This window comes from Budorcas taxicolor, chromosome 17 (assembly GCF_023091745.1).
Source record: "Budorcas taxicolor isolate Tak-1 chromosome 17, Takin1.1, whole genome shotgun sequence".
NCBI lineage: Eukaryota > Metazoa > Chordata > Mammalia > Artiodactyla > Bovidae > Budorcas > Budorcas taxicolor.
In genome coordinates this window covers 54,756,969-54,775,130 of record NC_068926.1, presented here as the reverse complement: position 1 = coordinate 54,775,130, position 18,162 = coordinate 54,756,969, and the positions used below count along the sequence as shown (strand labels likewise).

At 45.9% G+C, this 18,162-nt stretch overlaps 1 protein-coding gene and 1 non-coding gene across 2 annotated transcripts in view; both read right to left on the bottom strand.

The window, feature by feature from the left end:
* Positions 1-18,162, bottom strand: part of CCDC63 (coiled-coil domain containing 63) — a 35,205-nt gene that overhangs the window by 497 nt on the left and 16,546 nt on the right. The window contains exons 5-10 of the mRNA XM_052654457.1: positions 17,946-18,127; positions 16,570-16,751; positions 15,216-15,436; positions 10,779-10,853; positions 6,435-6,627; positions 2,028-2,231 (exon numbers count right to left, since the gene is read on the bottom strand). Of these exons, the coding sequence (XP_052510417.1) occupies positions 2,028-2,231; positions 6,435-6,627; positions 10,779-10,853; positions 15,216-15,436; positions 16,570-16,751; positions 17,946-18,127 (1,057 nt within the window). The remainder of the gene's footprint in view (positions 1-2,027; positions 2,232-6,434; positions 6,628-10,778; positions 10,854-15,215; positions 15,437-16,569; positions 16,752-17,945; positions 18,128-18,162) is intronic.
* TRNAG-CCC (transfer RNA glycine (anticodon CCC)) lies at positions 17,336-17,407 on the bottom strand. Its single transcript has one exon. It is a non-coding gene; the product is annotated as a tRNA-Gly (tRNA).

Genomic DNA, 18,162 nt, shown 5'->3' with positions numbered 1-18,162 from the left:
CCCACACACACTTGATTGCCAAGCCACGTCTATCCAGCAGGGGTGGCTTTTCCTAATTAATCTGCCTAGAGGGGTTTCCCTCTTCTAATTTACACATGCAAGCCATAGAGGCTAGTGGGCTAAGAGAACCCAATGTTTATCAATATTCCCTTGAACAGAAATGAAGATATCATCTGTATATTCCTGACCTTGTGAGGACGGTGTTATCAATGGCTGTTCTCTGCCACCCTCCTCGTTTAAGAACTCAAAGGGTCAAGAGAAGCTGTGCTAAGGTGACTGACACCAGCCCTGGTTTTCACTCCTGTTAACTTTCAGTTGCTCTGAATAAATCAAACAGATGTGTGTACACCTGTGCATCTCTGCATGCGCACATATTGGCAATTCCCTCCCTCCATTCTTGGCACACCTGCACGCTTGAAATGCTGCTCACAGAAGAGGGGAAACTTTTTTAAAAACCAATTTTTCCCCTCTGGTTACTGAAATCACACAAGGTCACTGTAAAAAAAATTCTAAGCAATGACAGAATTAACTCAGAAATAAAAAATTCTCTGCAACCCACCACCCAGAAATACCCACTGTAAGTCGGCATATACATCCTCTTCATTTTTATATATATAATCTAGATACTTTCCTTCCCTTCCTCCTCCTCCTCCTCCCCTTTCTCTCTCCCCACCCCCCCCCCTTCTATCTCTTATGTACCAGGTTGTGAAAGGCTGTCCTGTGAACTGTAGGTTTTACGCAGCATCCCTGGACACTAGAGGCCATATACACATATGTCAGTTCATGTCAGCCCACAGCATTCTTTTTAGTGGCTGCCTAGTATTCCATCACATGCATGGGTGAACTGTAACTTATTTAACCAATCTCTAATAGGCGAGCATTTCAGTCATTTCCAGTTTGGCTGCCCTCCTACTTCCAACTTTGAACCTTGAGTAAGTTTTTCTCTGAAGGACCAATTCCCACAAGCAAGATTACAGACTCTACGCATGTATCTGAAATCCAGGGTAATTATTAGGTAAGCCCATTTCACCTGTAACCTGCCTTCACTAATCAAGGTCATTTTCTTATTGGTACAAACGTCTCGCTTGTCCTCCAGGCAACATGTGGCCTAAACAATGTGTCTGCCTGAGTTGTTTTCTAGGAGCTTGGGTTTAGCTGTGTCTAGTTCCAGCTGAGCAGGTTAATCCTGGATAGAACCACAATCCTTCCACTGAGCACATGCGAGTGTCGCTGGATGACATCTTGAACACACAAAGGCCCACACTTAGTTACACCTATACAGAACCAGGATTAGGGCACCATTTTCCAATCACCTTTCCCCACATGTTCCATGCCTCAGATCACCTGGCATCTTTATTCTTTATCCCATAAACACCAGAGCCCCTTGCTTTCTGGGAGGCAGATTTTGGAGATTTGTCTCCCCATCTCCTCTCCTTGGCTTTGCGGACTTGCGAATGAATCACCCTCTCTCTGCTGACCCTCTGTGTCTTGGCCTGGCTTGCTGCGCATCGCAAAGATGCAACCTGGCTCAGTAATATAACCACTCCTCAACCTTCCGGAACATGTTGCCAAACTGCCCACCAAACACCACGTGGGGCCAGACTTTACCCCCACCTTCAGAGAGAAGGGCTAGTTCCCTCAACCCCCGCAAACCACAGTACCACCAGCTTCTGCCTCCAAAAGCAAAGAAGATTAATGTGCCTGCGCCCACAGGGCCACAGTTAATCTCTGGTGTGAACCAAGCCTCAGCTGCTTCAATCATGGGGTGGGGGGACACAGATGGGGTTGGGGAAAGGAGGTCACAGGTGGAGCGAGACTCAAGAGCATACGGTGAGGATAGGAGACGGGATCAGGGAATCTCGTCTGCTCATAACATACCAACTTGGAAATTTTGGCTACTTTAAGGTTCATGAAATGGTCACAGAGTAGTTGTAATTTTTTAAAGTATCCGAGATATCTACACTTCAGAATCTGTGGCTTTGTCATCATCCTGTAGAAAGAAAACTTCAGGTAAGAAGAGTACTCACCTTCATCCAACTTGTCGCTAAAGGGGTCAGCCCCGAACACTGGGGGGATGACCTTGATGGGTTCTGCAGGCTTGAGGAGGGCGGAGCCGCCCCAGAAGGGATTGAGGAAGGATGGCTGGACCTCCGCCTCTGCCACTTCCATTTCCATAAGCCGCTTGTAGGATTCTAACACCAGCAAGTCATTGGTCTTCTTCTCAATGATGGCTGGAAAAAAATGCGTAACCAAGAAGTTTGCCAAAGGGACCTGGTCCTAGGGGAACTAGAGGTAGCGCTCCCTGCTGGAGAGGAAGGGAAGTAACAGGAAGGGGGCAGGTCACGAATGCCTATAAGGACAACGGTTTTCTCTTTGGTTACATCGTTCATTCCCTAGAGAGCACAATTTGGTTCTTGAGAGGCAAAACCAATATGACTCTTTGATGTATAAGGCACGATATACATAAAAAACATGAACAGTTATATGGTATATCAACTGTATGAAAATTCCATAAGGAAGAGCAGTTAGGAAAAGTATGTCTGAAAAGGCTCCATAGGGGACAATAATAAAAAGAAGGTTGAGGAACATTTTTTTAACACTAAAAATTGGGAACCTTGGGGAAACTCTGCCTTAAACTACTGATCTTTTCCTCAGTGCTCTGAGTTTGGGGGAGCTGTCTTTCCCACTGTGTTTCACAGCCCCATGGAGTCATCAGAATAATTCATTCATTCATTTATTCATTCATTCCACAAATGATTATTGGATGCTTATCAGACCAGGCACAGTGCCTGAGATGCCACGATGCATGGAGGGAAAACAATGACGATAAACAATAACAGAGATGCAAACCCTGATGGAGCTCATAAACTTCAGTGTGAATGGGAAGATGGAGAGACAGGCAAGTTCAGCAAATAAATACACATATCCTCACTATCCAGATGCTTGTTATCTGAATTCAGTAACTATTGGGTTTAAGGTGGTTTTTTTTTTTGAATTTTCATATAACGCATACCGTTTCTCTTCTCTCTGAAAATCAGGAACCAAAAAGATTCACATCTGAAACTTGCTATTGGTTCTCAAGAATCTCCTCAATTCACACAATGATAATTACCTGTTTATAGAGACAAACTAGGCAAAGATTAAATAATAGAACTGCTATGAGAGTAAGTACCAGACCACCTGACCTGACTCTTGAGAAACCTATATGCAGGTCAGGAAGCAACAGTTAGAACTGGACATGAAACAACAGACTGGTTCCAAATAGGGAAAGGAGTACGTCAAGGCTGCTTATTTATTGTCACCCTGCTTATTTAACTTATATGCAGAGCACATCATGAGAAACACTGGGCTGGATGAAGCACAAGCTGACATCAAAATTGCCAGGAGAAATATCAATAACCTCAGATATGCAGGTGACACCCCCTTATGGCAGAAAGTGAAGAACTAAAGAGCCTCTTGATGAAAGTGAAAGAGGAGAGTGAAAAAGTTGGCTTAAACTCAACATTCAGAAAACTAAGATCATGGCCTCTGGTCCCATCACTTCATGGCAAATAGATGGGAAAACAATGGAAACAGTGAGAGACTTTACTTTGGGGGCTCCAAAATCACTGCAGATGGTGACTGCAACCATGAAATTAAAAGATGCTTGCTCCTTGGCAGAAAAAGCTATGACCAACCTAGATAGCATATTCAAAAGCAGAGACATTACTTTGCCAACAAAGGTCCATCTAGTCAGAGCTACGGTTTTTCCAGTGGTCATGTATGGACGTGAGAGTTGGACTATAAAGAAAGCTGAGCACTGAAGAATTGATGCTTTTGAGCTGTGGTGTTGGAGAAGATTCTTGAGAGTCCCTTGGACATCAAGGAGATCCAACCAGTCCATCCTAAAAGAAATCAGTACTGAATATTCATTAGAAGAACTGATGCTGAAGCTGAAAATCCAATACTTTGGCCACCTGATGGGAAAAGGTGACTCATTTGAAAAGGCCCTGATACTGGGAAAGATTGAAGGCAGGAGGAGAAGGGGACGACAGAGGATGAGATAGTTGGATGGCATCACCGACTCAATGGACATAAGTTTGGGTAAACTCTGGGAGTAGGCAATGGACAGGGAGGTCTGGCGTGCTGCAGTCCATGGTGTTGCAAAGAGTCAGACACAACTGAGCGACTGAACGTAACTGATGAGAGTGAATAATAGTGGGTACAGCAGGACCAGCCTCAGATGGAGCAGCAGAGAGGGGCCTTGCTGGAGAGAGGACATCTAACCTGAGATCTGAGAATGAGGAACTGGGTGTGGGATGAATATCCTAGGAACAGCCCATGCAAAGGCCCTGAGGTAGAATTAGTTGGGGGAGAGACTTGGAAATACAGAGAGGAGAACAGTGTGGCCACAGGAGGTGAGCAAAGAGGAAGAGCAGGACAAGAGATGATGAAAAGGGTAAGCAAGGGGACTTTCCTGGTGGTCCACTGGTTAAGAACCCAGCTGCCAATGCAGCGGACACCAGTTCGATCCCTGGTCCGGGAAGATCCCACATGCCCGGGGCAACTCAGCCTGTACATCACAACTACTGGGTCTGAACACCCTAGAGCCTGTGCCCCACAATAAGAGGAGCCATTGCAATGAGAAGCCCGTGCGCTGCGACTGCAAGTAGCTCCCTGCTCACCACAAGAGGAAGCCTGCACACAGCAGTGAAGACCCAGGACAACCAAAAATCAATCATAAGTAAGCAGTTTTTAAAAAATGTAAGCAGGGGCCAGGCTACTAAGAAGTTGAGAGGCTGTGGGTAAGAAAGAGTTAATACAGCAAAATCTGACTGCTCTCCTTCGAAAAGGTTGCTCAGCAGTTTGGTCCTTGGACAGTATCAGGGAACTTGGATTTCAGGAAGGTCCCCACCACCATTAACTGTTAAGAGAGGCTCATTATGCCTTTGTTGTTCAGTCGCTCAGTCGTGTCGGACTCTTTGCGACCCCACCGACTGAATCACACCAGGCTTCCCTGTCCTTCACTATCTCCCAGAGTCTGCTCAAACTCATGTCCACTCGGTCAGTGATGCCAGCATGCTTAATCTATTAAAAAATGTAGCTTATGCTATAAATAAATACTTGCTGTTCTTTCTGGGGTCTGGAACTGGGGTATGTGCCAGGCTGGAGGTGCCTGTATGATCAGCCCCCATCCTAACCCTAAGTGATGAGTAGCCAATGAGCTTCCCTGGTTGACACCATTTCACTTGTGTTGTCACGACTCATGGCTGGGGGGGATTAAGCACATCCTGGGAGACGACCCTTGGAAGCTTGCTCTTCATTTCCTCCATGCTTTCCCCCAAGCTCCTTTCTCCTTTACTTATTTTGCTTTGTACCTTGTGGCTGTAATAAATCATAGCCATGAAAATATGACTATGTGCTGAACCCAGGAGCCCTCTTAGTGAATCCCTGAAACCGACAGGAGGGAGGTGTCTTGGGAACCTCCCAAACACAGATGGCATTAAGAACCTTCGATTCTATCCTAAGAGCAGTGCAAGTCATTCATTCTAAACTGGCATGATCTCTGTGGGTGCATCTCCCTCTCTCCTGAGCTCAAGGCCTAGAAATGCGTATTACAGTTAATAGGCATTTGCTACATGCCAGGCACTGCTCTGAGCACTTTCTTTCTTTCTTCCCAATCTGAATGCTTTTCATTTCCTTTTATTGCCTTATTGCATTATCGACGACCACCAACATAATATTCAATAGGAGTTGTGAGAGCAGACATTCTTGCCTTGTTCCTTATCTTAGAAGAAAAACATTCAGGTTTTTTTTTTCACCATTAACTATGAGGTTAGCTTCAGGTGTTTCTGGAGATGCTTTTTATCAGGTAGGGAACTTCCCTTCTAGTTTGTTGACAGTTATTTTTTTATTATGAATGGATATTGAATTTTGTCAAATACTTCCTTCTGTATCTATTCACATGATCATGTAACTATTTCTCTAAGAACTACTTATTTACTTAACCTTCCCAACATTTTTTAGATGAAAAAACTGAGGCACAGAGAGGTTCAGAAGATTGCCCAGAAAATTCCCTGATGGTCCAGTGGTTAAGCATCTGCTTTCCAACACAGGGGATGCAGGTTTGATGCCTGTTTGGGGAACCAGGATCCCACATGCCATGGGGCAACTAAATGCTACAACAAAGATCCCAATTGCCGTAACTAAGACCCGATGCAGCCAATAAAGAAATATGAAACACACACACAGACTCAAAAATCCATGTTTTCTAAAAAAAAAGTTGCCAAAAGTCATACAGCTAGTAAGAGTAGAACCACAATCTGAACTCAAGCAGGTTGGCTTTAGTGCCAGGCTTCACCACCAGGCTCACTACCTCCAAAAGAACAAGTCCTTGTGCCTGCTCATAGAAATCTCTGGAAATGGTTGCTAAAAGTCTAGTGGGCTTGACTCACCAAAGTACTGCGGGAGGTTGATATCCGTGACTTTCCCCGTCTCCCCTAACTGCACCAGGATCTTGGTGGCATCACAGTTTATCTTCTTAAACAGATTCTCCACTGAGTTCTTGAGATACTCCAAGGTCTTGGTGATCTCCCTGTAGTTGTTCTCGTACATGTCTGCCTCCTCCGTGGTCTTCTTTAGTTTCTCCTATGGCAGACCCCCAGTTCCCATCCAGGTCAGCCAGGTGGCCACTCTGGCTGGGCTCAGCCCTCACATGTGAGAGTCTGAAACCAGGGTCTCCAAACTGCAGGTTTGCAAACCTCTAAGGGGCTTCCCTGGTGGCTCAGACGGTAAAGAATCCACCTGCAGTGCAGGAGACCCAGGTTCGACCCCTGGGTTTGGAAGATCCCCTGGAAAAGGGAATGGCAACCCACTCCAGTGTTCTTACATGGAAAATTTCATGGACAGAGGAGCCTGGCAGGCTACAGTCCATGGAGTCACAAAGAGTCAGACACAACTGAGAGACTGAACTAAGCTGAGCGACTGAACTAAACTGAGCGACTAACACTTTTCACACAAGGGGTTGCAACAACAATTTAATGGGTCTCAATCCACATTTTTTAAGTGAAATAAAATAGATCAGAAAATAAAGAAAGAGAGGAGAAAATACTAGTATTCACTGGAAGTAGTGAGGATAGATATTATTTAATGTAAAGATTAGTTTCACTTACATATGTGTATCTGCATGTCTACTGGATTGCAGCATTTTTTAAAAGCTGTTGACTCATTTTTTAAAAATTAAGGCCCACGGGAAGAAATATATCTACATTGCAGTCCAATACATTCACACACTGCTGTTCAGTCGCTAAGTTGTGTCCAACTCTTTGTGACCCCATGGACTGGAGCATGCCAGGCTTCCCTGTCCTCCACTGTCTCCCAGAGTTTGCCCAAGTTCATGTGCATTGAGTCGGTGATGCCATCCAACTGTCTCATCCTCTGCCGCCTTCTCCTTTTGCCTCCAATTTTACATGTATGTATTTATATACATTTATCTAATCAAAGGAAATTAAAGTTTCACAAGTCAATATTCTTGTTGTGTGTTCTAATATTTTCCATTCTGTTCTATTCCATCTTGTTATCTTTAAACGCTAGTGACAATCCAACAAACCGATTTCACCATTCAATTTAAATCACATTACTAGAGACCAGGGGTTCTCAAAGTGGTGTCCCAGGACAAGCATCAGCTCCATCAGGGAACTTGTCAGAAATGCAAGTTCCTGGGCTCCAATCCAGACCAACTGAATCAGAGGCTCTAGGTGTAGGCTCAGCAATTTGTGTTTAATGAACCTCCAGATAGTCGTGACACATGGTAAAGTTTGAGAACCTCTGTGAGTCCACTGGATCACAATTTCAGTTTCACATTGGTATCACCCGGGAGCATTAAAACATTGGCTGCCCAGACCCCAGCCTCAGACATTCAGACATCTCGGTCTGGTGTGCAGCCTCAGCATTGGGAACTTTAAAGCCTCCAAGGCGATTCTGACTTGCAGCCCAGACTGAGAATCACTGCTCTAGGATAAGTGCTTTGATGGCTTCCCACCTCTCTCCCTGGTTCTCAGCTTGCAAAGGTGAACTGGGCCCTGGAAGGATCAGCCTTGTCCCTACCAGCTCCATATGGACCATTCCAAACAGGGATCCCAGAGGGCCCTACCCACACTCCCACTTATCGGGTGAGGGAACTGAGGTTCTGAGGCAAGGGAGAGGGAAGCCGTGATTTGAACTGTCCCTCAAGCACCACACCAGGCAGCTTCCTCTGTCTCAGCCACTAGTATATTCAGTCCCCAGGATTGAATTTCCTCATATGTCAGCCAGAGCCCCTCCTCTCATTCTAAAGGTGCAGTAAAAGATCACATGATAAAAATGCTTTTTAACAGCCTGATGTGATGTTGATAATACATGTATGTGTGTGCGTGCTCAGTCATGTCCAACTCTCCGTGACCCCCTAGATTGTAGCCCACCAGGCTCCTCTGTCTATGGAATTTTCCAGGCAAGAATACTGGAGTAGGTTGCCATCTCCCCCTCCAGGGTATCTTCCCGACCCAGGCATCGAACCCTCGTCTCTTGTGACTCCTGCATTGGCAGGCAGATTCTTAACCACTGTGTCACCTGGGAAGCCTGATAACCCATGTCCAGCACCTAAGATGTTCCAAGCACTTCACACACATCTTCTTAACTAATCCTCACAATTGCCCCAGTTTCCAGATGAGGAACACTGAAGTCAGAGAAGAAAAGTGAACTTGTGCTTACCTCATCTGTGTTGAGTTGTCTAAGAACCTGATCTTCGGATCTTTATTTAAGCAATTATTTAGTAACAAGATGATGGTGACTTGAAGCTTTACTGACTTACAGGATAAACAACAATAATGATAGTTATGTTTATAGTTCTTTGCCCTGCAGTATGCCAAGCATGTACATGCAAGATTTTATTCAATCTTCACAGCCCTATGAAGTGAGTACAATTATTATTCCCATTTCACAGGTGAGAAAACTGAGGTTCAGAGAGGTTAAGTCAACTTTCTCAAAGTACTAACGTCAGGAAGTAACTCTTCTGGGAATCATACCCAAGCCTTTGTTCCCAGGACCTGGTTGCTTAATTTCTATGCTAAACCTCCCGTGAAAGGACTGATTCCACCACTTCTCGCAGAAGGGACAACGAATGGAAGGTAAGTAGAAAGGTTCCAAGAGTAAAGGAGATAGGCGTGATTTTTAGTAGGGGGTAAGAAAAGTGGGTTCTAGGTGAGCCCATTGCTATTAAGACAAATTCTCTTGCTAAGAGTATTTGCATTTGAAAAGAGGCTCCAGGAAAGCCCAAGGAACAAAGAGTTACTGGAGGACTTCAGACAGAGGTTGGGCGATGCTTGGGGTTGTCTGGTCAGCCTCTCCAAGCTGTATCCCCCATTAGGCCTTCAAAACCCCAAGATGCAGAGCAGCAACAGTCCCAACCCCAAGGAAGCACGTGGACACGGAGTGGCCAAGAGTCAAGGATGTGGGATGCCAAGCATGTATCCAACTTGAGAGGGGGGTCTCCTTGAACTTGGGCCCTGCCTGTGTCTACTTTCCTCATTCCCGAATCCTGGGAGAAGTTGCTGAGCCTGAGAGGTGCTTTGCTGCCCTCCAGTGGTGCATTACAGAATGGCAGGGCCATCCCTGTCTACCACCAGCAATGCCAAGAACAGAAATCAGCTACAGAAAAAAGGAAAGGAAATGACCCATGAGCATAGTTCCTGGGACAGGAACTACTGAATTAGAAAAGGGCTTTGCAATCAAGCTCTGTGGTTCATATCTTTCTCAGACATTTGCTATCCATTCTCCCCTTATACCTTAATAACAAAATGGTTATCATTTCAGTGTAGCAATGTGCCAACTAAAAGTTGTATTTCCAACCATCCTTTGAAATAGGAATGGCCAGTAAGACACAGATACAGATGCTATTGACTGAAAATTCAAGGAAAGAACTTTTAAGCTGACTAACTCAATTAGAAAGGCCTTTTTTTCCTTCCCTACTTTCTTTCTGCTTGGAATGTATATGTGATGGCTGGACTGTAATACAACCATGAGGCATCGTTGGGAATGTAAGCCACACACTAAAGATGGCACAACTGGAAGGAGAAGCCTGATCTACTGATAACATCATAACCAGCCCTAAAGTGCTAATCTCCAGATTTACATTTTAACAAAGTAAATAAACTATGGCATAGACCACTGTTCTTTTGGGTCCCTATTATTAGCAGCTGAATGCAATGCAAAGCTCATACAGCATCACAACTCCATGATGATGGGGATTGCTTCTCTGAACCTCAGTTTCCTTATCTGTAAAATAGATCATATCACCTACTTCATAGTGTTGTTGTGAGGATTAAATGAGATAGTGCAAGCCAAGCTCTTAGCCCAGTGTCTTGTGCATAGTAATTGCTCAGGAAATGTTCGTAATTACTATTATTGACTGAGAACCGGCCGCAACTAGGACAAGGGAGAGAAAGAAGTAAAGACAGAGGCAGAGATCTGTTTGGAACTCACCAGTCAGGGATGAAATTACAGGCACAAGGGCCTGGGGTAGGCTTCCTGATGTGGGAGAGTCTTTAAAATGGAAAAACAAAGCCTTTGTCTTTTTTAGGAGCAAAATTTTGCAGCAACATTTGTAGCAGAGGCTGCCTGTGACAAGGGGTCAGAACATGTCAAGACATGACTCAGGCCAGTAGTCACAGGACAGACATCTTACTCCTACTGAGAGTCAACTGACAGGCCATCAGATAGACAACAGAGACTCCCATGTCCCTCCCTCCGCAGTCTGGTCTTACCTCCAGCTCTCTCAGGATGGCGTGGTTGTCTTCATGGGATGATTTCTGCTGGGATCGCAAGCGCATGATCTCATTCTGCTCAGGAGAGAACCAAACCATAAGGAAAAGTGGTGTCCCCCTTCCTAGAACACCTCAAAATAAGCCAGGGCCTTGAAGAGTTCATGAGGACTTATTTCACTTTTTTAATATATCTAGAATATATTTTAATTGGAGGATAATTGCTTTACAATGCTGTGTTTGTTTCTGCTGTACACAATGTGAATCAGCTATACGTACACATATATCCCCTCCCTAGTGAGAACTTAAATTATCCATTTCAAGAAACCCCAGAACCCCTGGACCCTTCTTAGGTCCATGGAAGTTTCCTGATGCTTTTTAAATTAAAAGGAGGATGAGGGGCGTGAGTGGGTGGGTGGTTCATCCTTTCTGGAGAATTGCCTATAATCAATAGGATTTGCTGCAATGGTGGCAATGTTCTATCTGCACTGCCCAGTACCGCAGCCATTAGCCACACATAGGCACAGAGCTCTTGCAATGTGGCTAGGACCAATGAGGAACTCACTTTTAGATTTAATTTAAATTGATTTAAACTAAAATCTCCCATGTGACTGGCAGCTACGGTAATGGACAGACAGCTCCAGAGCAGGGGTTCTACTGCTCTACTGTGAATCAGAATCACCTAGGGGTTTGTGAAAACAGATATCTGGGCTCCACACCAGAGCTTCTGATTTAGTACGTCTGGGTGAGGCCCTGTGCTGTGCTATGCCTAGTCACTCAGTCATGTCCGATTCTTTGCAACCCCATGGACTATAGCCTGCCAGGCTCCTCCGTCCATGGGGATCCTCCAAGCAAGAATACTGGAGTGGGTTGCCATCCCCTCCTACAGCAGATCTTCCCAACCCAGGGATTGAACCCAGGTCTCCTGCATTGCAGGTGGATTCTTTACTGTCTGAGCCACCAGGGAAGCCCAAGAATATGAAGCTTATCCCTTCTTCAGGGGAACTTCCTGACCCAGGAATTGAACTGAGATCTCCTGCATTGCAGGTGGATTCTTTACCAGCTGAGCTACCTGGAAATCCCGGGTGAGGCCCTAGAATGCACATTTCTCACAAGTTCCCAAGAGATGCTGCCGCAGTGGTAGCCCAGGGGCCAGATCTGAGAACTCCAGGGCTAGGACAGTGTATCCAAATGTAAAAGGCATGCACTTTTTGATGGGGCAATACCATTTCCAGGAATCTGTCCCAAGGAAATAGTAGGACACGTGGGCAAAGGTGGCCACTCAAGGCCATCCCTTGAGTTATCATTCATTATCTCCATTAGGAACAACCTGAATGTCTACTGGTTGTTGATTGGTTAAGTAAATAATGGTACATTTACATCATGGGGGGAAAGGGTCTCAAATTAAAATGCAATTTAAATGCATATTCCAGGCTTATTTTCAGAGAATCTAGGTTTGTACGTATGAGACAGGGCCTGAAGAATCTTCTTTTTTAAGAAGCATCTTGTGATATTATTACTACAGAGCATCTAGGGAGCATCTAGGGGCTCTAGAAGCCACTACAAAGAACATAGGAATAAAAAGGTTTCTTTAATTATGTAAATTTATTTAAAATACCAGGGGAGAAAACCATAGATGATATTGGGCAAAACTGTCGGAGAAAAAAAGTTCATAAAACAGCAAAAACTGTTTTGTTTGCTACCACATTACCAGTGTCCTTTGGGCCTTCAAAAACCTTCCCTGCGATACTGAAGATGGCCACCAGAGGGAAGTGGCGAAGCGCCTAAACGGGAGGTGGCCCACTCAGAGGCCAACTGGGCCCCTCTTGCTTGAGACTGGTCTGGTCTCTTCAGAGCAAATGAGACCCCAGCTCCTCTCAGCAAAGGAGGGAGAGTATGGTCTGACCAGTTTATAGGGGCAGTGCACTCAGCTTCCTGTGAGAATGTGGGCTGGAGTTATCAGATCTGATTTTCCTAGAGAAACCAGAAATCCACATTTTCATGTGGAATATCCTGATTTTTAAATGTTGGCAACTCACTAATTTTAAAATTTGGGTATGAAGGAGGCCAAGCAACAGAACAATGAAGCCTGCGTTCATCAGTTTATGACCTCTGACCCCAGCCCTCTAGGTAAGAGTGAAGTCAGATGTTAGAATCCTAAATGTTTTTGACTTAAATCTGAACCCTACTTTGGGCAGAGGTGCCACAAGAGGGCAAAGAGATAAGGGCTCAAACACCCCCTCCAGTAACCCATCTCACCTCCAACCCCTTCATCCAGAACCACTCCATTTCATCTGTTTTATTTACTGATGTTTCCTCATACCCTAGTTTAAAGAAAAACTTCAGTAGCTTTTAATGAAAGCTTGGAAACTACTGCTCCAGTCCGAATATGTCATTCTACAGGTGGGGAAACTGAGGCCCAGAGAAGACGGGAGTTTGGCCATCTTTCCTCAGATACACTTGTCCTCACAACAGAGACAAGCTGTGTGGCTGAAGAAGAAAGGAGAGTGCCCTCAAGGTGACTGGGAAAGTAAGGTCAAGGTTGCTGTTGGAGAACAGCTGCTCGGTGCCTCCCACTGAGTGCAGGGCAGTCCTGGGCTTTGGGAATGGACAGGGCACCCATAAGGGCGCCTGTCCTCTGAAAGACGGGCCTCCTCTTCCCTTAGCTCTCTGGGCCACCCAGCCAAAGGGGTACACCAGCTGGACAGTGGAAGAAGAGCGGGATTGGGGTACTTGCCCACCCTCTTGGCAGGTCATTCGTTTGGCCACCAGCCACCAGGAAAGACACACAGACAGCCTTCTCCACACACCTGCCTCCTGGTTCCAGAAACTGCTCCGTCACCTCACCCATTCTGGAGCTCAGCTATGCGATTCAGCACATTCCCGCCTTAATTTCTTTAGACCTTTGTAAATAGTCTCTTTTTTCAAAGCTCACCTCTCTTTACCCATTTTGGGCATGCCATCTGTTTCCTGTGACAGCCCACCTCCGTTTCCACGTGTCACCTGTACTATTATTATCTATTAGTAGCTTTCTTTAAATTGACCAAATTTTGTGTAGTTTGTTTATCACTATTTGTTTACCGTTATTATTACTACCTGGGCTTCCCAGGTGGTGCAGTGGTAAAGAATCCACCTGCCAATGCAGGAGACTCAAGAGGGGCAGGTTCGATCCCTGGATCGGGAAGATCCCCTTGCCGGAAGAATCCCATGGACAGAGGAGCCTGGCGGGCTACAATCCACGGGGTCGCAAAGAGTTGGGCATGACTGAGCAACTGAGCATGCAGACATTACTACTACTTACCACCCTAAGGAATCCTCTCTACAGAATCACAATGCTCTGCGTGCTGTTCTTTCTAATCCCCATTAAAATGAACTTCATCACTCATTTTGAAAAAATGAAAATGTTTTCCCCTGTCTTCTAGCTACCTGCATGTGGCCCCACATTCAGGAAACGGTGACACTGCAAAAGGAAGGGCTCCCCTAGGGTTCCACCCAGCACAGGGACCTCAGAGGGAAGAGTAATGAGTTCTCAGAGGAGGGGACATTTGTCAGGACTAATGAGTGGTATTGCATCAGAAGAAAAGTGGGAGGGGTGGGGAACAGCATGAGGAAAGTTTCAGAGAAGGGGAACACAGGGGGCAGCTGGGACTGGCAGCTGATGGGAGTGCCTTGAGGGTCGCGATGAGAGCTGAGCCTGCAGGGGCAGGTTGAAGCCAAATTCTGACAGGACTGGAGTGTCATGCTAAGTTTAGACTCTCTCTGTGCAGAGAGTTCCAAAGGCTGTTTCTGTGTGTTCTGGGGAGTAAGCAGCTCAGGGAGTCAAGTTTGGGAAATTACAAGTTCAACAAAGGTAAATAGTTTCTTTACTGCAGGACTTATCAGAGCCCTTACTATGCTCACGTACATCAGTTCTCTCCAAGATCAATTTACCATCTCTCCTCAATTCTACAAAGCTGTCTATTGACAGGGGTCAGCCAGCTTTTAAGGCAAAGGGCCACACAGTCAATATTTTGGGTTTTGCAAGCCATATATGGTCTGTCTTGCATATTTTTTTCCCTTACAACGCTTTAAAAACGTAAAAATCATTCTCAGCTCACGGGCTGTGCAAAAATAGGTCCAAAGGCCATATCTGGCTATAGCTATAGTTTACTGAACTCTGGATTATAAGACATACCATGGATTTTAAATGTCACCTCTCAGGGGTGAGGGGAGATGAACCTATTAAGTGTATGTATCAACTGAAAGACAAATGCCAGTTTCAGGAAGGTTAAAATGTAGAGGGGAGAACATTGGGGGAATATAGTATTTCCCAAACTTTTTTTGACTTGAAGTCCTTTTTTCTGCAGAGCAGCTCAAAGAGTGTTCTGAGGAAGCTGCCTTGGGGAAGGCTACTGCGGGAGCAGGTGGGCCCCTGGCCTGGGAAAGGAGAGGTGCCCCGACCTGGATTCTCTCGATCTTCTTGTGCATCATCTCCATGTCATTGTTGAGCTCCGTGACATACGTGAACCGGGCAAAGTTCTTCTCCTCCTTGGCCAGAAACTCCTCGATGAGCTGATTCAGGTTCCCAGTCTTTGTCAGTTTCAGCAGCCGGAGGTGAGCCACCTCGTAGCTCTCAAAACTCTCACCCTTGCTCTTCTTCCCATACTTCTTTGCCTTGAGAGCTAGAAAAGGAAGAACCAGCAACTGTGCGTCTGAAAGGAAAGCCACTCAGAGCAAAGTCTGCCCCAGAGAGGGGGCTAGACTTTCCCAGGACAAGGAGGGGGAAAGTGAGAGATGGAGTTTCCCAGAAACACACTTCTAGCCATACAGTTGCAAATGAGAAGGTAGAAGGGGACAGAAGGGCTAAAAGACCAAAAATCAAATGCAGCTACACAGGGGGCTCTCTGAAGAGCTCAGATCTTTCAACCTGTTCAGGAGAGAGTTAACATAGCAGCCCTGAGCCTGCTCTGCTTAGAAAGGTCTGTTTGCAAGACTGGCCCTTCACCTTCATCTGGGAACTTAAATGGTGAACATTTCCCTACACTGATATAAAACTGTCCTCAAATGGTTAAGAGTGGCTCCTCTGCCCTGACTGTATGGACAGTGTGGCCTGTGCCGAACACCTGCCTTCCTGCTGGGAGGCTGGAATCTTGGGATGTGCTGGGGAGAGAGGGCCTACACAACCAGCCCCTAGTAAGAATCTTGGGCATCGAGTCTCTAATGAGCTCCCCAAATAGATGACTCTTCACACATGTGTTGTCAAAACTAGAGGCTGGAGGAATTAAGCATATCCTGTGTGACTCCACTGGGAGAAGATCCGGGAAGCTTGTGCCTGGTTTCCTCTGGACCTCGCCCCGTGCACCTTTTCTCCCTGCTGATGTGTCTACATCATAGCCATGTTTGCAATGATATGCTGAGTCTTGTGAGTCCTCCTTCAGAATCTCCAAACATGGATAGGGCTGCCTCCAATAAAAGTTCCTCCTCTAAATAATGGAAGCAGAGCCACAAGGTGAGGCCACATTCTGTAGGTTAGGGATGGCGGATAAAATCCAACTCATCTAGTTAAATTTGAATTTCAGACAAACAATGTATTTTTAAAAGTATAAATATGTGCCAATTGTAGATAAACCACAAATAATTCTTTAGTGTAAGTATCTTTCAAATATTGCATGGGACTAAAATTTTATCCTTTGTTTATCTGCAATTTAAATTTAATGGTGTCTTGTATTTTTCTTTGCTAAATTTGGCAACCTTGGTACAAGGAGACTTGGGCACCTTCAGTTGAGAGAAAGAGGTATTCAGTGGAGAGAGATACCTTCTTCCTTTTTGGACTGCTCCTCGAATTCAAGACGATCATTCAGCTTGATGAGCAAGAAGGATTTGAGCTTGGTTTCATGATCGTAGACACGCTCCAGCTCTCGGATCTCCAGGTTGTACTGAGAGATGTCCTTCTGCTGGCGGTCCTTCATGGCAGCCATTCGAGCCATGGCTTCCAGCCTCGGTGGGGGGAGGGGAGCACAACAGAGTCTGAGTGTCCAGAGGCTCCTTCCTTCTCCCCCGCTTCTCCCTACCAGTCCAGACGGACTTCATTCCTGGGCAGTGATCATCCCTTCTTTTAATTATGGAGATTTCTGGGAGTAGAGGAACCACCTTCCTCACCTGAATGACAGGAGCTCACAACTCTAGACCACCCTCAGGAAATGATTTTCTATCATCATCTCTGTCACCATCCTGATCATCACCACCACCACCACCATCAGCACCACCATCACCATCACCCCTATCATCACTACCAACACCATCAGCATCACCACCAAATCATCAGCATCACCACATCAGCATCACCACCATCAGCATCATCAAACATCACCATTATCACGATTACCATCATCATCACCACTTGTCAAATATAATACTATGCCCCAGCCACTCCCTTATATACTCATTTTTTTTTAATACATATTTATTTGGGCTGCACCAGGTCTTAGTTGCTACATGCAGGGTCTTCGATCTTCATTGTGGCACGCAGGATCTTCTGAGCTGCAGCAAGCAAACTCTTAGTCTCGGCATATGGGATCTAGTTCCCTGACCAGGGATTGAACCTGGTTCCCTGCATTGGGAGTGCGGAGTCTTAGCCACTGGACCACCAGGGAATTCCCTATACTAATATTATGTAATCCTCACTTCCACCCAAAGAAGTCCGAAAATAAATTAGTGGTGGTGGAGCCAGGTTTCAAACCCAGATCTCTCTAGCTCCAAAACCTGCACCCTCCACATCTGAACTGCATGCCTTTTGCCCTTCCAGGGGTGAAGCTGGGAAACAGTCCAGACTGAGAGGGATCCCTAGGACTACAGGCAGGGACACCGGGGGAAGATGATACAGAACAGGGGTTTAAATCTCAGCTCCACCACATCTGCCACTTACCTGGATCTCAGGTAAGCATTTTGACATCTCTAAGCCTCCATTCCCTGGCCTATAAAATGGGGATAGTAACTCCTAGGGCTGTGGTGAGGGTTAAAACACTACCCAGAGCATCTAGCATCTCGCTTGGCAGAGACACAACCAGTGCTCGGAGTTACGATGATGATGGTTTCAGGTTCCTCAACACATAAGCACAGTGGGTAGAGGGGTAAGAAGCCCAACAGGTGGCTGAGACATCTCTGCCCCCAGGAGTCTCTCCACCAGCCTACCTCTGCTCGTAGGCCTGGGCAGACTGCTCGATGGCCACATTCATTGTCTTCTTCTGCATCAACAGGCGCCGACAAAGATGCTGGTAGACGTTGTCGTAAGCAGCCTTCTCATGCCTCAGTTCCTCGATCTCCTTCCGGAGCTTTGCGTTGGTGGTCAGCACCTGGTCAAAGTGTACAGTGACCTGCAAGGAGAGCTGAGCTTCAAAACGAGGCTCAC